The sequence below is a fragment of the Myotis brandtii genome, unplaced genomic scaffold (assembly GCF_000412655.1).
Source record: "Myotis brandtii unplaced genomic scaffold, ASM41265v1 scaffold56, whole genome shotgun sequence".
Classification (NCBI taxonomy): domain Eukaryota; kingdom Metazoa; phylum Chordata; class Mammalia; order Chiroptera; family Vespertilionidae; genus Myotis; species Myotis brandtii.
Window position 1 is genome coordinate 1,960,653 of NW_005370080.1, and position 24,065 is coordinate 1,984,717.

Genomic DNA, 24,065 nt, shown 5'->3' on the forward strand with positions numbered 1-24,065 from the left:
CCCACCAACCCTCCCCAGCCTTCCCGCTGTATTTTGACAGTCTGTTCGATGTTGCTCTGCCTCTGTATCTATTTTTGTTCATCAGTTTATAATGGTCTTAATTATCCACAAATGAGTGAGATCATGTGGTATTTTTCTTTCATTGAAAAGGGGTCTCGACCCACAGGTTGAGAACCACTGCTTTAGGTAATTTGGTTGTTAAATCAGTTGCTCTCCTCTACTGATTTTTCTCCTTAAAAACGCAGTTGCAAGTTAAGATTAACACTGTAGCACATTAAAGAAAAATGGAAGTCCAAACGGCAACATAAAACAACAAACATATCTACTCATATTATCATCCAAGTTCTCAGACAATATAAAAACTCATGATAGAGTTATTAAATATCACACCAAGGCACAATGGATATTCTGTACATACTAATAGGAAATATCTAGAAAATACTGTTGTAAACACAGCAACAGTAGTATTTATTCTACCATGCCATGGTCTCACAAGGACTGAGAGCTCAAAATTAATACAGATACTTTCTCATTTGTTTATATAGTTCCTCTTCTGTATTAAATGCTATAAAATTGTAGGGAGAGCAATACATATACAAAGATTTAGGAAAAAATAAATAAATTGAGCTTTAAAAATTGTTTTGGGAAAGCCAACATTTTAAAAATAGTCAATACTATGAGACACAATTACTTCTCAAGGTACTGATATCCAGTGTAAAATGTACCTTTTTAATAAATGGTAAATATAGAATAGTCCAGGGATAATTTGGCAAAATTACACACAAGCCATATATACCAGAAAAATACCTCCATGTGTAATTGTTCTACAGCATTTGGTAAAATATTATATTCCTGAATTCCTCTACCCAATGCTGGAAATTTGATATTTCATTAGACTAGTAAATTCCATAGACTCAGAATAGTGATATGAAAAATGATATACATTTTCTACACATAAATATTTTCACGACACAATTTAAATACTGACACTTTTCTCAATATCCCCTATAATTTATCATCTTATTATAGGCTGGACAGCCACATTCCCATGTAGCGCTTGGTGTAAGATCTATTAAGAAGTACAAACTTTGCCCTAGCCAGTCTGGCTCAGTGGATAGAACATAAAACTGTGGACTGAAGGGTCCCGGGTTCAATTCTGGTCCAAGGCACATGCCCTGGTTGCAGGCTCAATCCCCAGTAGGGGGTGTGCAGAGGCAGCTGATCAATGATTCTCTCTCATCATTGATGTCTCTATCTCTCTCTCCCTCTCCATTCCTCTCTGAAATCAATAAAAATATATTTTAAAAAAGAAGTAAACACTTTAATTTCATTTTGCTTGTTACCATAATATTCCTTGGGCAAATCGAGTTTAAAAGAAAATTGATAATTTTGATGCTTATTTTAAAAATATGAGTAATATCAGCCTTATTTTACAAATGAAATGAACCTTAAAGATAAATGAACTTGCTTTAGGTAGTATAGCCAATGTGCCAGAATGTACCTGGTGTACAGGTACACAATACTCTCATGCATTCCAAATGAACATCATTTTCCAGCCACATAAAATGTGACACATAATTAAACCAATCATTGGTCATGTTACATGAGAAAGCCACCAAAAAAGCTTTACCTTAGCACCAATATGGAAAAAACAAAACCAAAAATTTATACTGATTCATTTATAAAAGTCTTAAAAGATACTTCTTTCAATTAAACTAATTATATCACTGTTAGGATATAATTACATTTAATGTCATCAACCACCATGAAATACAATAATCATCTGCCTAAGGAAAATGCATAAAGACTAAAAATGAATGGTGGTACAATAAAAGCATTCAAACTTTTAAGGCCTAAAAAGACAAACTGCATAGGGATGGTCACCATATTTTCAAATTTAAGAAAATAGGCCTATGTGGGCTTCTAAGTCTAGGCATACATGTTGAGTAAATGGGTCAGATTACCTGAAATTAAGAACATTTTGAGAGATCTGGCATGTATGTTTTCATAGGAATAAGTAATTGCTTGGATCTATTGGAACATGATGTCTCCAAGCACTGTTTAATCTATACCAGTGGTTCTCAACTGAGGAGAGACATCTAGCAACAGCTATAGATACTTTTGGTTGTCACAATTGGGGGGTTGTTACCGGCATCTAGTAGGTAGAGACCACAATACTGCTAAATCCTACAATGCACAAGACAACCTCCCATAATGAAGAATTACCTGGCCCAAAATAGGAATCATGCCAAGGTTGAGAAAACCTGCCCTATATACCTTGGCTTAGAACAAAAGACTTGAACAAAGCCAGGCCTAATTGGATAAATTCTTTCACCTCTTCTAGGTAGTTCTGAACAATCATTGGCTCAGCTCACATGTGACCATTCATGAATGTTTGCAATATGCTCAAGACTAGTCCCTACCAACAGACAGCTGTTTCCCATGTGTGACTTATCTTGTTTCAGTTATTATATAAACAGCTCATTTCAAAAAGCAAATAGCTTGACTAATTTTAAAGTTCCTGGTTTATGAGCAATAGATTCCACTTTAGGAAATCATTGATTTAACAAAACCAAGCAATTAATTGATGCCAAGTGTTAAAACTAAGTTGTTTATGTACACTGAGGGCTAAAATCTCCCCATCAGAATTCCTATTTAATTGAAATTCCACAAGGTTTCTAAGTAATTAGTTAATTTATTTATAGTCTTCATTTGAAAATCTTACATTTTCAACATCTTTTCTTCCTCTTGTACTAGCTACAATATATTGAGTGTTATGTTCCAGGCACTGTATGAATTACTACACATGAATTTTATAGTTATAACAATCCTACTTGGTAGGATAATAAGGTATTATGGCATCATTTTCCTTATTATTCTTCAAACTCAAGAAGTCTGGAGGAAGAAAAAAAGGACTGGAAATAAAACATTTGACCATAACACTCACAAGTCTCAATTCAATGTGAATTAATCTAGTACAATAAAAAGAAAAAAAGCCAGGAGACGATCAATACTATTTACAATAATAGCACCACTTACTGAGTGCTTATTATATGCAGGTTCATTGCCAAATGCTTTGATATATTGTTTCATTTAATCCTACCACCAGCCCTTGGTGTAGATGTTGTTAGTCACCATGTTACAGATGCAGAAACGGAGGCTTATTTTGATGAAAGCAAGAGGCACTCCTGGGATCTGTGCTCTGTCTGCCACTCTGAGGGTCTACACCACGGGTTGGCAAACCATGACCCTTTGTTCAAATCTGACTTGCTTCCTCCCTTGTAAATAAAATGCTATTGGAACACAGCCATGCTCTTTCACTTATGCCTATGTTGCTTTTGTGCTACAAAAGCAGAATCGAGCAGTTACAACAGAGATCATGTGGTAAAAACCTAAAATGTTTACTATCTGACCCTTTACAGCAGGAGTTTGCTTACATCTGCCTGAACTCTTCCATAGTAAGTAATGTCTGCTTGACCTTGAGCTCCATATTGTTAGGCACTGGAGGTCCTTTACATACTTCTCCAGTTAGGTGGTAGCTTCACCTTCTTTAAGTATGACCCCTGCTTTTATTTTCATAGCCATCTTTAGGGCTAATACTATCTTTTTATTTAGCAAAGAGTTTATCTAAATAATAGTGATGTTATGCAAGTGAAACTTATTAAAACTGATTTCATCACAGTCTGAAATCATTAAAAAGCAAAAACTAAATGCAAAAACACTTATTGATCTTCTACTGGGCACACATTATGTGCCAGGAATACAAAAATGAATAAAACACAATCTTGCCCTCAAGGAGTTCACAGATGAGCAGGAGAAACTGAGGTACACACATGGCTTCCTAGAGACTAGACTCAGTGGCCTAGGATTCCAGGGAAGGAGTCTCCCAAGTCAACCAAGGCCTCAAAAAAAAAAAAAAAGACAGGTGAAAATCCATTTCTCGGTTTAAGAAAAAGGTCTCCATTATCTTGAGTTAAATAACAGAATTATGTCTGATTTGCTCAGTAAGTAACTGTTCAGACATAGAATGGTAGAGCTAAAAAGATTTACAAGCTCAGCCTCTTCAATTCACAGATGGGAAAACCAAGGGGTCTGTACGCGTACTGAGCAGCGAGAGGCGACGAGGTTGCCCTGGGTGCCTGGGAGCTGAGCATTAACCCACATGCGTTTTGGAGTGAGACCCTGCAGCCAGATTTGGAGCAACTTTCTGAGCCTTGGTTTCTTCATTTGCAATCTGGAGATCATATTTAAAGGTCCTTGTGAGTAATAAGCAAGTTCATATATGTAAATCTAAGAGCAATGCCTGGCTCTTAGTAAATTTAGTATGAGTATATACTATGATGAAAATTAAAAATGAGGCAGGGAAATGAACTAAACACAAATCTTTAAGAGAGCCCCAATTCACCATGCTCCTGAGATCCCAGCTGGCCTGCAGCCTAAATATAAATAACTTATGCCCTTCCCATTGGGGATGGGTGGGAGGGGCTCACCATTCTTCTAGGTTTTTGTCTCAGACATAATAGAGTAACCTTTTCTTCTTCATTTCTTGTATCCCTGTTGTCTGGAAACATCTTTCTGACACCCCTTTCTGCGCCAATCCTACTGGCACCACCCTTGGCCAAGTACTGACCATCACACCAGATTAGTTGACCTTGCTCAGCTCCACAGCAGCCCAGCTCACCTCCAACCAATACCCTGTGTCTAATGCACAGCTGATGCTGCAAGAGAAACCAAGACACTATTTTTACCATATTACTCACCTGATGAAGACTATGTCATCATTCTGAGTAGCACAGCCCTTTAAGTCCAGACACTTCTGTCTGTAATCTTACCTGACATTATTTCTAATCATATTAATACAGTCATATTAAAAGAGACCGGATTTCAAATCAAAACAGCAACACATACTACCAGTGAGGCCCAGCACGTGGCTTAATCCCTCTGAGGCTCAGTGTCCTTTGCTGCCAAGCTGAGATAAATAGGACCTCTCTCATGGGACTCTTGGGAAGATTAAGTACATAATTCCCATCCCTGGCAGAGCCTGGCATAGAGTAAGTGAATAAGAGTTGTTATTGTTATTATCTGAAAAATAGTACACGTCACTCCTCCCCACTTTTGTTCGTGTTCATGTGAATCCTTCCACTTAGGGTGTTTTCCCTTCTTCCTGCTGCCAATCAAATTCAGCATCCTCACACAAAGCCTTCTCCTGGGGCTTTAGTCCACACCGATCTCTTGCTCTGGTGAACTCACTCATAGTTGGCATTTCCCACCTTGGCCCTTAATCGGTGATTTTTACCCTGGGGTCATTTTGTGCACACACACACCTGCCCCCCGGGTCACTGGCAATGTCTGGATATATTTTTGGTTGTCACAACTGGGAGATGGGTATATTAACCATGTGTTTTATATTTTCTGTGTTTTATGATGCTCTGACTCCCTGAGGCCCTGAGAGGCTGCCCCTTCCAGGGCTAGCTAATTCCCAGAGACAGTGGACAATTTGCCTGCTGCCTTTCATAGGCAAAGCAACCAATCCAAAGCCTATCCCCGAAACGCCTCCTTTGTCTAACTCTCACACACCAAGCTAATATTTCCTCTGTCCTAAATCATCCCAGGGCCAGGTACCTGACAACTAAAGACCACCTCTGTAGCCCTATGCCAGTCTAAATCATTCCAACGGTTCAATCCTAAGCTTGCCTACCCTGACTCTCCCATTCCTCCCCTGCAAATGCTCTCCCCTCTGTCCTTCTGCCTCTGAATGACCCTGGTACTTCCCCCTGTGGCTGGCCCTATGTGGCATGGTGTGCCTCCTCCTCTAGGAAACAGTAAGTGATAAACTCTTCTTTCGAAGGCATTGTCTCTATGTCTGCCCCTTGCCACCTCTGACTGAAACAAATCCCAGGTACATTTTAAGACAGTGGATGCTATTAGTGGGTAGAGGCCACAGATGCTGCTAAATATCCTGAAATGCATAGAACACCACTCCCCACAAACAAAGAATAATCAGTCCAAACGAAACAGTCCTGAAGTTGAGAAACCTGACCTGACATGCCCCACACTGGGATCACAAGGCCTCCGGAAGCCCAGCTCTGCCATCCGTTCTATTGCCCAACCTGACCAGGGAAAAGGAGGAAGTCCCTGATTCCTGAGTTGGCTGAACCTCCAGGGCAATCAATATAACAGTTTAATTTGTAGTTATGGCTCTTTTAATAAATAAAAAAATCACTGAATGTTCAGCAAAAGTGAAAATATTTCTTCTCAGTTACTATGTAAAGTTTAGTGCTAACAGCTTCTGGTGGGAAGGAAAAATCCATGATCGCTATTGAAGGGCTCCGAAACAGCCCATTCATTTTCCTCTACTGTGTCTGTCACTTGTGATGCGCTGTACATCCCCACCGCCCAAACCAGTATGTGCTAAAAATAAAATAAAATAAAATAAAGAAGTACATACTCTCTGTTTTTGAAGTTTCACAGTGCACATGGGCAGACCAAGGGGTCAGAGACTGAAACAGTCTACTTTGTGTAGCTCAGTTTTCCAAATTAGTTTGATCTTGAAATGTTTCCCATACCATCTATTTCCACCCAATGGAGCAAGTGCGATGTGGAACCGATTTTGGAAACAGCTCATTAAAGTTGACAAAAATCTCAACATTGAACTTTAGAACTTGAACTCTAAAGTTCCTCACACTGTAATCAGAGCTGCTTTGGGACACGGAACAGAGAGAAGCTGACACAGCCGCCCTCGACTTCGGAGGTCTCTGGCAGAAAGACAGCACCTGCTGGTCTCTGCTGGAATTCGGGCAGACCGAATTTCCAGATGGCACGAAGAAATTGTCTCTCCCACCTTATATCCTTGCATTGGTTATAACAGTACAGACTTCAACATATTTAGACCCCAGGCCAAAAAGTATTACTCGTATTTTTCCACAAGCTATTGGGCTGATTTAAATTTTTGAGTGAGGAGGAACCAAACGACTTATGAATATACCTTGAATATCCATTAGGAAGAAAAGCAAGGGAGCCAATTAAGACCAAAGGTTATGGTGCAAAGTACCTCAATGTTCCCATCCACTTCCTCACTAGTCCCTAACCCACTCCAACATCTTCTATCCCTAAGTCACAGACAGGTTTGTTCATTTTTATAACTCTGAGACATCTATGAATATAGTTGACTCGCAGAGAACTGTGAATTCTGAAGAGGATCTGGTGTTCCTAGAGGGCCTCAGCCCATCCATCCTTGCTTATGAGTGTGCAGCCTTCCTCTGCTTGGGCAGGAGGAATGGCCATCAGCAAGGACTCTGGCCTCTAGAATAGCCTTCAGCAGATTGCTCTATAGCAGTGGTTGGCAAACTGCAGCTCGCGAGCCACATGCGGCTCTTTGGCCCCTTGAGTGTGGCCACGAAGTTTCAATTGTGCTGTATGTGCGTGCCCGCACATGCTATTTTGTGGAAGAGCCACACTCAAGGGGCTGCAGTTTGCCGACCACTGCTCTATAGGGCTCGCCATAGCTCTGTGACCTGAACAGCCTGAAAGGCTCGGCTGAGTATGGGGGTGAGGACACGCACAGGCAGAAGCAGTGTAGCAGCAATGATTCTGCCATCTGTTCACCTAACGCAGGGGATCCCTCTACCTTTTTACCTTGAGATAAAATGACTATCATTTCCCCTGTCCTAAAGGCATACAGCCATTCTCCCACCAATCATCTCCACGGACAGAGAGCAGAGCACGGAGCGAGGAGACACTCACCTCCTTCCTCCCTTCGGAATGTGCAGGCCAGCACCACGGGTAGAAAAGCAGGACACCACCCTGTGTGTTCGATGTTTGAAAATGTTCCACATGCCTCCTGAACAGGCTCTGGACCCTCTGGAAAAAGCAGCACTGTCCTCCTCCTATCCTTCACCCCCTTTCGCAAGAAGGAAAACAGAGGCCAGGCCTGAACAACTGTCTGAGGCCAATTTGTGCCTAATTCCCAGAGGGTGCTCTGTTTTCCTAACTTGCCCCTGGAGGCTAATTCCTTCTGTCTGGTAAACACTGCCAGGAATTGTACTCTTAGGGTTTGCAATAAAAATAAGGCCTGTTTACTTTCTAAAATCATGGTAGAAATCCTCCTAGTACCTAGTTAAATCTTACTGTAATTTAGGCTATGATGTGTTCAAAGTAAATTTGTGCCCTTTCATTCATGGTGAATTATGCACTTTGAGCTAGTAACACTCACGGACCCATATGTCATACTTATGGTTTAAAGGCTCAATGTTATTCCTGTTTGGTCCTCAACACTTGCTTATAGATCCCATGGTGAACTTCAGAACCATCAGCAATGCTAAGAAGGGAGCAAAAGGGACTATACACCTGATCCAATTCCATTGTAAACAGTTGCCTTTATTTAATACATGATTATTAATGTCGGCAGTAACTTCAACACTCCTATTGAAATAATTTGAATCTAAAAATGTTATATTCCTATCATTTATGCATGGTGTAATGTAATTATTTAGTCAATATATATTTCCCCAAACTAACTCTATTCTCGGTGTACCACACTCAAACACTCACATGAATAACTTATAGTGTATTTGGCTATACATTATTGTCTCAAGCTGCTTGCTCTATTAGAGGTTTCATCATCTTCAAAGAATTAAAATGTGGGTTATAATAGCGCCTGTTATGATCTGATCTTTATACTTTAGAAATACAATAATCGCTCCACAATGTATTATATGTCATTTAAATGGAGTAGAGCAGAGAACAACTTTTAAACTGTGGTTCTGAAAAGCTCTGGGACCCTCTGGCACTATGAGGGGGCAGACCGCCACCCTTGCCTGAACCAGAGCACTCCCCCTTTCATCTGGTTGGTACTTGGGGATCTTCTAAGATAACTGTTTTCTTCTTCCAAAGAATAACTCTTCCTTTGGTTATATGTTTCTTGTCTTTACTTTTATTTCTTGAATGTAGATGCTCCCTTTTGTATATGTTCCCCTCTTCTTGAAAATTTAACCTAAGCCTGCAGCCTAATGATTGCTACCCTCAGCAGGTACTCCAAGCTATTTCTACTGTCTTACCCCAAGAAATCTACATTTTCATTCATGATTCAACCTCAAAGACCTGGGACAAGGATGGGCGGGGTCCAGGAGCTCACCATCTCTATTTCCACTGCAAAGGACTCAGCTGTAAATATTAAAATCTCTCCTTTTGTATCCAGTTTTACTTTAGGTAGTAGTGCTCTGACCACAGGCTGCTTAACAGTGCATGAATAATTCATGTCATGGCCAGTAGGAAATTCATTTTGGACAGGAAAACATGAGGGTGTTGGGCAAGGGAAGCCTTCACTGAGTGTTCATTTGGGGGATGACGAGCTTCTGTCTGGGGCCTGCTTGGTTTTTTGAGTGGGCTGGCGGACTGACTCACGCATCAGGGAGTTACCGAAAATGGGAGAGGGTGATTCTTGAACACAGAGCACATCTGCCATGGTCCCTGTCACCAAGATCTGCTTCTCTGTACATTCTTTCATCATGTGGAGTAGTCTGACTTATCAGACAAGTGACAGTTTCCAAATGTAGAAATAAAAGTTATCTACAGAATCTGTTGCACATGTCAGCCAAACACTCGCCCATAAACAGACTCTAAGTCTCTCAAGAAAGAACCTAATTCTGGTACATGCCTCCCTGTCAGAGACGGATGGTGGCTGGCTATGTGGCAGATTTCATCCCTCCCTCTGTGCCAGGAAACGCTGGTGCCAACTCTGACTGAGAACACCTTCAGGATCTGGAGGCCTTGCTACGGGGCAGCTCCCAGGAATTCCAACCAACCAGTAATGCACTCGGGGCAGGCTTCTAGTCCTTTTTAATCGTTATTTCCTGTCACCAGAAGAATTGCACCTGGCTTTGCTTTCCCCTTTTCTTACTTACTCCTCTATCTTTCTGCTCATGAACTTGGAGCAGTGCTACTGTTTGGAGGAGGTTGTTCTTGGACTTGAAATAACAGAAGAACTCCCTCCACCAACAGCCACCGCTGGGGTTACGGCTTGTTTAGAAGATAATTATTGGATTTTATAATTACTTTTGTGGGTTGCAAAATAATTACTGTGGAGACAAATCTCCATGTGCCAAAATAGCAGAGTGATTGCTCTGAAGTTCACAATAACAGCCAAGATGGTGAGGTCTTAGGCGGGGATTAGAAATCCAGGCCGTCTGTCAGATGCGCCAGCCGGAAGCCCACTGGAAAGTCAGGGTGGGGGTGGGGCAGCAAAGATGCTCCACAAACCTGGTTCAAAGCAGTTGTTTCTTTGAAGCTGATTTTCTTTTAAAATCTGTCCCTCTGAGTCACTAGGACATCAAGTAGCCTCTTAAAAAGACCAAAACTGCAATTCAGGTGAATAACACAGACATGCGTTGGGTCCCTTTCAAGTCTAAGCTCAGACATGGTGCTAAAGCAGTTAGGGGGTAACATCTCATGATAGGAACTCTATGATAGTGCAGGCTCAGAAAACGTTTTTTATAAAGACCAGAGAGGATTTTATAAATTTTCACATAAATATTTCAGGCTTTGAGGGCCTCGGTTGTCACTCAGCTCTGCAATTGGCTGTGCAAAGTCACCACAGACAATATGGGAATGACTGTGTGGCTGTGCTCCACCAGACCTTGGATATGGACCTTGACATGTGAATTCATACAAGTGTCTTCTGTCATGAAATTGTACTCTTCTTTTGATTTTAGTCAACCATTGGGAATTGAAAAAAATTCTCAACCTGCAAAAACCAACAGAAGGCTCTTGGTCTGCAGCTTACCACTCTGATCTAGATGGGTTTAGGCGCCTCAGTAACATCTTCAGGATAGAGAAGTAAACTCATTTTAGCAGTGGGAGAAACATAGAGGTGACCCAAGAGTGAGTAGAGGGAATCAGTGATCCCTAAGGCTTCCTCATTCTAACCAAATACAGTCTCTGCCAGTCATTTCATCTTCCACTTTTGAATAGATTGACAGTTTGCTTGGGGTGGTGGTTTTTGCCCAAATTATCATAAAAGAATCACTTTCACATTTAATTACTAGTCTTTCACAAAACAACTAGTCTTTCTTGGAGGTTCAAATCTCAAAGGCAGCCAACCGTGGCTGGAGAGGAGGAACTAGAGGACAGCTCAGAGATGACAGCATGGGCAGGGGACATATGTAGTACTTTCAACAACGAAGATTTTAAAAAAATATCCTCCAGGGTGGTTATGATAGAAAACATAGGTAATAACAAGTATTGGAGAGGATATAGCTAAATGGGACTTCCATATATTCATTGCTGGTGGGAATATGTAGTGGTGAAACCAGTTTGAAAAGATATGGCAGTTCAAATGGTTAAACATGTTACCATATGGTCCAGCATTTCTACTACTAGGTATACATCCAAGAAAAATGAAAACAAATAACCACACCAAAACTTGTACATAAATGCTACCAAAATATTATTCATAATAGCCCAAAAGTGGAAGCAACCCAAAAGTCCATCAACTGATTAATGAATAACCAAAATGTGTCATATCCATACAATGATTCAGCAATAAGAAGAAATGAAGTACTGATTTATGCTACAACATGGGTGAACCTTAAAGACCTTATGCTAAGTGAAAGAAGACAGGCAGGGGACCTATATTGCATGATTCTATGTATAAGAAATATCTAGAATAAGGAAGTCTATAAAAACAAGAAGTGGATTAGTGGTTACCTAAGGATAGCAGATATCAGAGAACTGGAGGGAACATGCTAAGGGGAACAGGGCTACTTTTTGGAATAATGAAAATGTTCTAACACTGATTATGGTGATGGATGCCCAACTCTGAATAGACTAAAGGTCACTGAATTGTACACTTTAAATGGCTGAATTGTATGGCATATGAATAATATATCAACAAAGCAACTAAACTCTAGTGACATTTTTCACAAAAATATATAAAAAAAACACACCTGAAATTTGTATGAAACCACAAAAGACCCTAAGTAGTCAATGTAATCTTGAGAAAGAAGAGAACCACAATTCCTGATTTCAAACTACACTACAAAGCTACAATAATCAAGACAATATGACACTGGCATAAACACAGACCCACAGACCAATGGAACAGAATAGACAGCCCAGAAATAACCCCCTGCATATATGGTCAATTAATTTGTGACAAAGGAGCTAAGAATAAACAATGGGGAAAGGATAGTCATTTCAATAAATGATGTTAGGAAAGCTGGACAGCCACATGCAAGAGAATGAAACTAGATTCCTAGTTACAACACACAAAAATAAACTCAAAATGGATTAAAGAGTTGAATGTTAAGTCCTAAAACTCCTATAAGAAAACATAGGGGTTAAGCTCCTTGATATAAGTCTTAGCAATGGTATTTTTTTTATTTGGCAACAAAAACAAAATAAACAAGTGGAACTACATAAACTAAAAAGCTTCTGCACCCCAAAGAAATTCATCAACAAAATGAAAAGGCAACATTCCAAATGGAAGAAAATGTTCGCAAATCATATACATGATAAGGGGTTAATATCTAAAATATATAAAGAACTCACACAACTCAATAGTAAAAAACAAACCATCATTAAAAAATGGATGGAGGAACTAAATAGATATTTTTACAAATAAGACATCCAAATGGCCAACATGAAAAGGTGCTCAACATCACTAATCATCAAGCAAATGCAAATCAAAGCCACAATGAGATATCATCTCACACCTGTTAGATTGACTATAGATCAAGAAGACAAGAAAAGACAAGAAATAACAAGTGTTGTTAGGATGTGGGAAAAAGGGAACCCCTGTGCACTGTAATGTAAATTGGTGCAGCCACTATGGAAAATGACAGAGAGATTCTTCAGAAAATTAAAAATAGAAATATCATATGATGCAACAACCCTCACCCTTCTTAGTATATGTCCAAAGGAAATGAAAACAGGATACTGAAGAGATATCTGCACTCCTTGGTTCACTGCAGCATTATTCACAATAGCCAAGACACAGACACAATCTAAGCGTCCACCCCTGGATCAATGGATAAAGAAGATGTGGTGCATGTACACACAAGATGATGTGGTCCATTCGCAAGAAGGAAAGAAATCCTGCTATTTGCTACAACATGGATGAAACTTGAGGGTATTATACTAAGTGAAATTAGCCAGACAAAGGAAAACAAATACTGCATGTTATCACTTATGTGTAGAATGTAAAAAAAAAAAAAAGTCAAACAGAAACAGGGAGTAGAAAAGTGGTTGCCAGGGACTGGGGGATGGGAGGTGAGGGGGCAGGGAAAATAGGGAGAGTTTGGTAAAAAGGGTACAAATGCTCAGCTATCAAATGAATAAGGTCTAATGTAAACATGGTGACTACAGTTGATAACACTGTGTTATATAACTGAAATCTGCTAAGAGAATGGAACTGAAATGTCCTCACCAATACATACATACATACATACATACATACAAATAAAGATAAGAGGTGAGGGATGCATTAATCAACTAGATGGGGGGAATCCCTTCACAATGTATATACATAGATCAAATCACCATGATGTACATTTTAAAAATCTTAATATTTTTGTCATTTATGCCTCAACAAAACTGAAATTAAAAACAAAAACAATAAATAGAAAGCAATTTTAAAGCTACTTAAAAAATCCTCCAGAGAATCTTGTATTCCATCATAGAGCAAGACCCAACTCCTCAGCATGGTATCAAAAGCCTTTCATGGTTGACCTCTACCTATTCTTTGGGCTCCCTTTTATTATTCCCCATCTTATATGCTCTATCCAGTCATATCAAATCACTCTCCTGTAGTCACTTTAATAAATGGATACATCTTAATTAAATAGATTAATAATTAATAAGTTAACATGTATATTCATATGTTGAACACATTTTAAAATGTCTAATAGGTAAAATAAAATGTCTAATAGCTATGCACTGTTCTAGGAACTGAAAACGCAGCAGTGAAGCAGAGAGACAAGAAAGACCCTGCCCTCCCCTGGCCTCTGAACCTTTCTCTGCACATGCTCTTCATCTTGCCCAAGTGACTACCTCAGGCATCTTTGCCAGCACAATCCTATTCTCCCATCACAATTTAGCTCAATTGCCATCTCCTCCCACATGACCTTCTGGCCTTCTCTCTCAAGGAGATGGAGTTCCGACCTGTGCATCCACAGCATCCTGAACCTACCCCCTCTATACACAGGAAATATGGCCCAAGACCCCCACTGGATGCCTGAAACAGCAGATCGCACTGAACTCTATATACTGTTTTTTCCTATACATACATAACCTATGATAAAGTTTAATTTATAAATTAGGCACAGTAAGAGATTAAGAATCTACACTAATAAAAGAGAAACATGGTAATTAGCGTTCGACCGCTACCCTTCCCATTGGCTAATCAGCATATCCTTATTCTGAGTTGCAACTCTAAGCAACTATGTACTATGTTGCAAATAAGAAGCTAAACAAAACCCTAGAAACCAGCTTTCAGCCTGCCGGGATCTCAGAGCTGAAGTTATACATTGTTTCGATTATAGAATGGCAAACAAACCAGATACGAAGCCTCAGAGCTAGAGCCAGAGCTAAAGCTGGCCCAGAATAAAATAAAAAAAGAGAAAAAAAAGGAGCGGTTGGGAGCTTCAGTCAACAACCGCCAGCCTGAAAGCAGCCCTCAGCCCCTCACCCAGACTGGCCAGGCACCCCAGTGGGGACCCCCACCCTGAAGGGTGTGTGACCAGCTGCAAACAGCCATCATCCCCTCATCCAGGCTGGCCAGGCACCCCAGTGGGGACCCCCACCCTGATCCAGGACACCCTTCAGGGCAAACCAGCCGGCCCCCAGGCCTCTATCCTATATAGTAAAAGGGTAATATGCCTCCCAGCACCAGGATCAGCGGAGCCGCAAGGCCTCCTGGCACCGGATCAGCGTGACAGGGGGTACCGCCCAAACCCCCTGATCGCCCTGCAGCTGTGTGTGTGACAGGGGGCGGGGCCACAACCTCCCTATCCGCCCTGCTCTGTGTGTGACAGGGGGCGGTGCCCTAACTCCCCTATCGGCCCTACTCTGTGCGTGACAGGGGGGAGCTCCCCAACCCCCTGATTGGCCCTGCTCTGTGCGTGACAGGGGGTGGCGTCGCAACCTCCCCATCGACCCTGCCTTGAGTGTGACAGGGGGTGGTGCCCCAACCCCCCAATCGGCCCTACCCTGAGCGTGACTGGGGGTGGCATCGCAACCTCCCAATCCGCCCTGCTCTGTGCATGACAGGGGGCGGCGCCCCAACTCCCCAATCAGCCCTGCTCTGAGCCCGACCAGGGGCTGCACCTAGGGATTGGGCCTGCCCTCTGCCACCCGGGAGCAGGCCTAAGCCAGCAGGTCGTTATCTCCCGAGGGGTCCCAGACTGCGAGAGGGCACAGGCCGGGCTGAGGGACCCCCCTCCCCCCCCTGAGTGCACAAATTTTTGTGCACCGGGCCTCTAGTAACTAATAAAATAGAATAATTATAACATTATACTGTAATAAAAGTTATGTGAATGTGGTTTCTCTTTCTTTCCCGTCCTCTCACCTTCCCTCCCTCCCTCTGATAACCTATCTGATGGAGACAGCTAACAGGCAGATAGCATATACAGTACAAAGACAATAGACAAAGGGATGATTTGCTTCTTGGGTGGGATAGGGCAGGAGGACACAAGATTTCATCATGCTACTCAGGATGGCACACAATTTAAAACTTATTAATTGTTTGTTTCCAGAATTTTCCATTTAATATTTTCAGACTGTGGTTGACGGGGTAATTGAAACGATGGATAAGGGGAGAATACTGTATAGCAATGTCCTCACTAGATTGCAAGTTTCTCTAAGGGCAGGAACTCATCCTTTATCTCTCTGTTTGCACATCAAATTCACTATAGGCATCAATTCTTGTTATGTGAGTAAACGAAAGACCATGTTCTACCTTTCTTCTGGCCTTGGGCATAGAAAGAGTACAACTGTAAGAACAACCAGCACATTATTCCTTTCATGTGGTTCACTGCTAATGTTCTGGCTGAATGTTCCCCAGGCAGAAAATCTCTACTATTTATTTCTTCTTTCCCAACCCAACACCTGGATTCTTGTTTAGCTCCTGGTTCTCTGACCCAGAGCTTTGCAACTTTGGCCTCTTTGGTCTTTCCTATTCCCCCTTATCAACCTTTGGGCTGAAGGGAATCGCACCCCTTCTCCTACCCCTGGCTTTCTGGCCTTTATCTGGCTCCCCTTCATCTCACTGCCTTCATTACAACTGCCTACTTGGCACTGACCTTGAAGCCTTTGAAGGTGATTCCTAACTGGCTCACATTGCCCCCTTTATTCAGACACATCTTTAAACTCTAAATGCCTCCTGAAGTTAAAAAAGTTCTTATTGTTCATATTAATTCACAAACTACAGAAATGAATGTTTGGGGCTATGCCAGTATTGATCCCTCCCCCTCCCAATAACATTTTATGTATATATTTTTTCTATTAATCTTTAACCTCCTTTAGACATACAGATATATTTTAAGCTACAGATTTTATAAATATTTTAAACATTTCTTTTCCTAAAGTAAGTGAATATTTACAGATGTTGTCTATAAAGTGTCAGAAAGATATAAGAATGGAAGGGAAAACAACTAGTAAAATTACATATGAGGTTCAAATTAATAAGGCAAACTGGCTTTGAATCGCTGGTGCTTAAAAGTGTTACTGGGCTTCTTTATGTGTCTGTAACAGAAGAAAAGAATCCTGGTGTGTGTTTTTTTGTTTGTTTTTTTTTGACACTTACTGTTCAAGGTCTTGAAACAGGCTTTCTTGAGCTATAAGTGCTCATGGCTTCCGGGCCCTTTCTCTTGTCTGGTCCCTGCCTAGCACTGCCAGCAACACCATCATAAAATCCCACTCAAGGAGACCAAGATGGCGGCATAGGTAAACACCGCAGACTGCTGCCGCAAACAACCACTTCAAAAATACAACTAAAAGACGGAACGGACATCACCCAGAACCGCAGGAAGGCTGGCTGAGGAGAGACTCTTCAACTAGAAGGAAAAATAACAGCACACCGAGGCTCAGAGGAGGCGCAGTGTGGAAAAAACTCAGGTGCGGAGGTGCGCGCGCAAAGCGGGCTGGTGGCTGAGAGCGCGGTTGTCGTTTTCGGTCAGGGGGGAGTCTCAGACTCTGAGCTCCAGATACGGGCGAATCGCTGGGGACTCGGACCCAAACGGGAGAAGCGGGAGTGTCTGGCATCAGTTGGAAGGCAGCTTTCCCTCCGAGGTTTGCAGCGGTTCCGGGGGTTCTGAGAAGCAGAGCCTCTGGGAACAGGACTGAGGGCACCATAACGGCTCCCTCCGCCCGCCCTGTTGAGCCCGCCCCGCCCAAGCCCTGCGCAGAGCCATTTTGCCTAGCACTGCCAGCAACACCATCATAAAATCCCACTCAAATTTACTTCATCCTCATACAGGAGTGGGGAGAATGTGGGTGATGAGTCCATGGGGTTCATTACCGTGTTCTGTCTACTGTTGTATATGTGTAAACTTTTCCATAATAATAGTTGTTGGCTTTATTAAGGTAATGTGATCACTCCACCTCTGCTTAAAAACCCCTGGGCCACCGTCGGTGCTCACTGGATGAAATCTGAATTCTTTCATAAATTGTGTCAGGAATTTTCTGACCTCTCTCTTGCCCAAGGTGGGACCAACCACTCTCCCTACTTTCTGTCTCTAAAACAACACTTTCCTTTCTCAAACACTTAAAAATTCTGTGCATATATTTGTCTACCTGTCTACCTCCCTATACTACAGTATAAGGTCTTTGAGAGCAAAGACCACACTGTCTTAGTAATATTTATATTTCCAATGTTTAACATGGCACATAAAAAATGCTTCACAAATATATTCCTGGGGAAAATGATAAATTGCCCCAACATATGTTTCCAGACTAACTCATGTCATTTCCCCCCACAATCCACCTGCTGAACTTACCTACTTTCTCCCCAACACATGCTCTTTTACAGTTTAAATGGTCTGTGTACAGTTTTTTCCTTACTGAAATGCCCTTCCCTTGTTATCTGAGAAAACTCCTCTATTAGGTTCCAGTCCAAATATCACCTCCTCTGTGAAGCCCTCCTGCCTTACTCATACCATGATGGCTTCCTCCAATAATGTAGCAGTTCACTTTCCTGCTACTCTCACTAAAATCTAAACTCTTCAAAGGCAATAACTGGTTGTTGTACCTTTTGCTATTTTCCCTTAAGCTGAGAGGGCTCTGCATACATAAGCTGCTAATTTTACAAGCTAATGTAAGAGAATCAACAGCTGGCTGTTTGAGTACACAGTCCTTTAATAACACTGTAAGAGCACAACTTCATTAGACTCTCCCTGCCCTGTACATGCCTTCTTTACACCCCTTCTTCACTTTTCTTCCCTACTGAGCAAGGGTCTTTCTTTTCAGGGTTCCATACTCTGCCCAAGTTAGAGCTTTGCCCAGGCTTTCCTGATTTTAAGAAAGCAGTTCCCTGCCTGTGTCCTTTGCCTCAGGCCACGTCCTCCATACCTGTCACTCTGATTCTGAGTCATATCCCTCAGACCCATGCAGACAAAATTCTCCAGTAACTACTTCCTTCAGCTATTAATCTTTCCTCTTCCTTGCAAGGATCTTACCTTGCCTATTTTTTTCATTTTTATTCAACTGACAAAAAATGCTTAGTCATTGTAAATATAGATATATATGAGTACTTTTACCTAGAACATCCTGGTCATGATTGTTAAAACTTCAAAAAAATAGTTTGACATGTGCAATGTTGAAGAGGCCCTTCCCCAGTCTCACTTCTACTTCACTTGCCTTATTAGAAATAAATGTTTACCTGTTAAATGCAGAGTAGAATTAGGTGCTTTCACCTGGACCCAATCCAAGGACGTTTAATTACCGAAGAGGCCAAGCAGGGCAGAATAATAGCAGGAGGAAAACACTCGACACAAAATTGGACTTGGCGGTAACAATACAAATGATAGTAATCACAGCTAATATTTCTCCAGCACTTTCTTTTGCCAGGCTAAGTGCTTTGTACCAATTACCTCATTTAATCCTCACAACTCCATGCAGTAAATAATGCTGTGGTATCCTAAAGTCACCCAGCTAGCAAGTGGATGAGCCACTATTTGAAAATAGGCAGCGAGGTTCCACGATCCAGCTCTGAGCCTCCATGGGGGACAGGTTCTGTGAGCAGCTCTGACACCCATGGTGGTTGGAATTTGGATTGCTCACCTAATCTTTATGCACCTCAGTTGTCTCATCTGTAAAATGAGGGGTCTCACCCACAAAAACTCATAAGGCATTCTCTTCTAAAAGGCTGTCTTGTTGATAAACCCTACAGTTAGAGTAACAGAGAAGTATTATGATACATTGTCATTCCAAAAATTCGTATTGGAATACATTAGAAAACTTGTTAAATAGTTATATCCCTAAAACAAAATTTTGAAATGCAGCTAGTGGATCAATAAATTAATACATTTGTATACAAATATTTAAAGCTAGAAATCATATTTAGTCAAATGAAGACAACCCTGAAATATTGATAAATTACATGTAAAACAGCACTGAGGCCCAGCCTGCGTGGCTCAATGGTTGAGCATCTGAGCATCGACCTATGAACCAGAAGGTCCCTGTTCTATTCCCAGCCAGGACATATGCCTGGGTTGCAGGCTCAATCCCCAGTAAGGGGCATGCATGAGGCAGACAATCAATTACTCTCATTGTTGATGTTTCTATCTCTCTCTCCCTTTCCCTTCTTCTTTGAAATCAATAAAAATATATTTAAAAAAATTTTTTTTAAAAAAAGCACTGAGTAGTAGTTGCAATAAATATGTTTTCTTTCTGAATTTATTTATGATTAATTATTACTTTTTAAGTATACTGCTATAAGACAGGCTTCAAAATATTTCTAAAAACTGTTTTAAAACTCTTAAAATGTTTTACTTATTTTAAATTACATCTTAAAATGTAATTATTAATAATGTTATAATTCCTATGACACTTTCTCACTATTAATAAGCTCAAAAGGATTTCAAATGAGAATAGAAAATGTTTATGAAATTATATACAGAAATTAGAGAACAGGTGCATGAAATTCATGCACTTGTGGGGGGGGGCGACCCTCAGCCTGGCCTGCGCCCTCTTGCAGTCTGGGAGCCCTCAGGGAATGTCCAACTGATGGCTCCCATAGGGAGTGGGCCTAAGCTGGCAGTCGGACATCCTTAGTGCTGCAATGGAGGCGGGAGAGGGTCCCACCACTGCTGTTGTGCTCGCCAGCTGTGAGCCTGGTTTCTGGCTGAGTGGCGCTCCCCCTGTGAGAGCTCACTGACCACCAGGGGGAAGCTCCTGCCTTGAGTGTCTCCCCCCGGTGGTCAGTGTGCGTCATGCAACTGGTTGTTCCACCGGTTAATTGGCATATTAGCCTTTTATTATACTAGTATAGGATACCTGGCTTTCTAGAACAGATTTCTCCCTAAATTTGATTTTTAACTATTTGTAAATTAAATCATATTCTCTCTTGACTTCCAGCATGTTTAGTGATGATTTAGCTACTTTGGGCTTTATAATGTACATAACTTCTAATATACTTAGTTAAAAATTTCTCTCCCTCTACTCCTACTTAATGCTAGCTCTTTATTTTTAGGTAAAGCAGATAAAAATAATTAAATGTACTAGGAAATTCTGCAATTCATTCTAACTCTGTATCTAATAAACCTGGCTTATCAAACCTACACATGTATAGAACACATACACATCACAGTACCTGATTTTCTACATTCAGTGTAGGTGTCATTTAAAAAATACAACTGGATAGCATGGTGGAAAGCACCTCACTTTGAAAGACAGGCAAACAAGGGTGTGGATCTTTGTTCTACCCTGTGCTTGCTCTGTAGCCTTTAGCGTTGAAGTGCTACATAAGCTTGCTTTCTCATCTGAAAGTGGCTTCAATATTAAAACAAACCCGTAAAGCTAAAGTAAATGCAAACTATCTTTGGCCATTAATTGTAAACTATATCATACAGTTTAAAAAATACTTAAAATAAGGTCAGCAAAGCATCTTTAATATTATTTAGTGGGTATGAGGAACTTTGAAAAAATACCTCTAAGTAAAACAGCAATTGCAAAAATGTAATTTCACCTTTTATATCCGCTCAACCATCCTGGAATATTTTTTCTTTTAATGTTTATTCCATATCAGCCAAATACTTTAAATTCTAGATTGTCTTTAAACTGAAAGTTAGTAAACTATGTTTTAAGTATGTTCAAAATAATGGCCATTTTTATATACAAAGAAATGAAGAATAAGAGAAACTCTGTAAAATTTTAGCTATGTAAAATTTCAAGTGAGGTCTTTGCTGCTGGACCAGCATTTTCACTGGTTGCCACTCAATGGCCTCTTTGGTGCTAAATGAGGAGCCACACATATCGATGGTGCTGGACACAATGTAGGTATGCCCACCACAAGAAACATACTCTTCTATGGGGCCCCACCAAACCTGTTTGCATTATTGTACTCTTTACCACACATTCCCTTTAAAATAGCGGGCTCTCCTGACATACAGAACAGATGACTCAGATTGAAAATAGCTTCTACAGTGTAAGTTTGGTTGATTTTTGAAGAAGCAATAAAATACGGGGGAAGGACGTGGGGTGATGGAGTTGAGACCCAAAGAAAAGATTTTAAAACATTTTTATAACTTAAAGAGAAATGGTCACAATTTGTTGTATACTGTAAAAGAGCATGGTGTTGAAGCCAGACAAATGCGAATTTACAGCCCGCCTTCTCATTTACCACACATATAACTTATGAATGAAGTCTCTCTGAGCCTCAGTTTACTTCTCTGTGAAATGGAAATTAAAAGATTGCATCGCTCATAGGATTGATCTGTGCAATAAATGAAATAAAAATGAAAAGCAACTAACTTACTTATTGTTGTTACATAAACATAATAAATGAGTTTTTATGATGTTGCATAAAAAACTGTTGCTAATCGGAGCTTGGAATAAACATACCTAAAAAAAGAATAGAAAATAGCTTCTAGAGAACTTATCTAACAGAACATCCACTCATGACAAAAAATCATGCATGGTCAATCCTTGCAGAAAATGACATTTATTTGAACTCCCTTTCCTTTTACAGGGGGCAGTGCTGCTTTGGGCTCTGGCAGTAAAAGCAGAAGGGTTAAACTTCTGACCTCATTCTATTTCAGGGACTAAGTGAGCATACCACCCATTAGGAAGGCAGGGTTCCCAGTGTGGAATTAGGCAAAACATTAGTCACTACAACGTGAGGTCTCTCACCTAAGAATCCTTTGAAATTAAATAGTTGAGTCATATCAGATGATATGTGAACATCCATAGGTATGTTCTGGAGTGTCTGAGATGGTAGAGAGGACGCAAGCAGGAATGTGTGCTGTAGGCTAGAACATGCCTGTCTCCATCAGCAGTGTATACCACAATGTTCATCACTGATCATGTTCGTAATTACACATGTCAACACACATCCTTGAGTGTAGACACAGACCCTTCCTTGTGGTAGCCACATTTAGAAACTTTAACTTAAATAAAATCCCAAGGATGTGAAAGCAGCCCATTTGAGAAGCAATTCAGAAAGCCGAGGGATTCGTTTAATAAATATTCCAGCCTGCATCTCATGCTCTATTACATTACAGTATATGGTAAAAGTCTGGCTTTGGATCATCTCGTTCACCCATTTATATTCCATAGGTGTCATTAGCTTATATCATAACCAAAGGACCAAACACAGTAAGTGTGTGCTTCTCAACATAGCCTCCCCTAAACCAACAGGAGCAGCAATAATGTGTTTTGTGCACGCCTGCCTTCCTCCAGCAGGGCCCCAGTGTTCCTCTTGGATGCCTAGTGCCATGCTGCACAGCCTCTCCGGCAGTTTAATCAAAGAAAAGTATAATTACACTAGCTGCTAGTGACTAGCAGGATGCTAATTTTGAAAAGATTATTAGCCAAGCCACAGTCGCTTCATTACTCTGCACTTCAGAGGCCAACAATGAACACGAGGGATCCTAAGTATTATTTGTTCTTCCAAAGGGAGCAAGAGGACCCGCTGGGTAATAGGAAATTCTGTCTGCCCAAGCAGGTGCGTGTCACGCGAGGCACTGAGCTTCAGGCTGGCCGGTAGCTCATTCTCTCCCTGCAAAATCTGCTGCCTAAAACTTTTCCGAGACCTTACGTGGCTCGTCCGAGTCTGCTCCGTGAGCTGCTTTGGAACCGCCTGGAGGCTCCTGCGAAATGCACTGCCACATGGGCGCGCCCACAGCTGCAGAGGCTTCTGCCTGCTGGGCGCGGAGCTGTTCCTCTTTCTTGGCTCCTTCTGCCTCGGTCGCTGGCAGCCGGGCACCCTTCCACTGCCCCGCTTCAGACGGTATTTGGGGGAGCTCTTTGGCTCGCACACGCCCGCTCACGCCCGCTCGGAAGAAGCCGCTGCACGCCCCTCCCCCACTCCCACATTTCGAACATTAGGCACCGTTCCAAGAGGGGCCAGCGGCACTCCAAAAATCACGGCCATGTTTTGCTCCAAACAGAAACCATCCAACAACTCCACAAGTCCCCAGGGCGCTGGGTGCTGTAGCCAAGGCCAAACCACCTCTCCAAAGTGAACGGACATCCGTAACACCGCCCATCGGTAGCAAACGCTATATCCTGCCATAACGCAAAGATGTGAGAACAGCTAAGAAGCCCAGAAAGCTAAGACAGCAGGTGCGGTCGTCTTCTCCAAGCGAATAATGTTGCCCTTAACAAATAACCTAAAACCCCACCTTCCCAAGAGAAAATCCCCAGATTTACCCCTTTTCAAACCCCCATTTCAAACGCCTCCTTTGGGGGGATGCAGTCCGGGTTTGGCTCCTGTCATCACTCTGCAAAGTGCCCGGCGGGCGGGTGTCACGCCTGGGTAGCGGGCTGAAGTCCCCGCAGTTCTCCAGGCAGCAGAGCTGGTGGCGCCCGCGAACTGGGGACCAGCGGAGCCACCTCCCCGCCTCCCGCGCTCG

At 41.6% G+C, this 24,065-nt stretch overlaps 1 protein-coding gene across 7 annotated transcripts in view; it reads right to left on the bottom strand.

Annotated features, from left to right (window-relative positions):
- PHACTR1 (phosphatase and actin regulator 1) overlaps positions 1-24,065 on the bottom strand; it is a 545,765-nt gene that overhangs the window by 213,169 nt on the left and 308,531 nt on the right. Inside the window, exon 1 of one of the 7 annotated variants that reach the window (XM_014549556.1) lies at positions 23,863-24,003. The exons of 5 other annotated variants lie outside the window; for them this stretch is intronic. Coding sequence is in view for 1 of the 2 variants with exons in the window: in XM_014549558.1 (XP_014405044.1) it covers positions 23,249-23,321 (73 nt within the window). In the remaining variant the exon portion in view is untranslated. Of the gene's footprint in view, positions 1-23,248; positions 23,514-23,862; positions 24,004-24,065 lie in introns of those variants that run through there. One more of the 7 variants, XM_014549558.1, reaches the window with a different exon arrangement.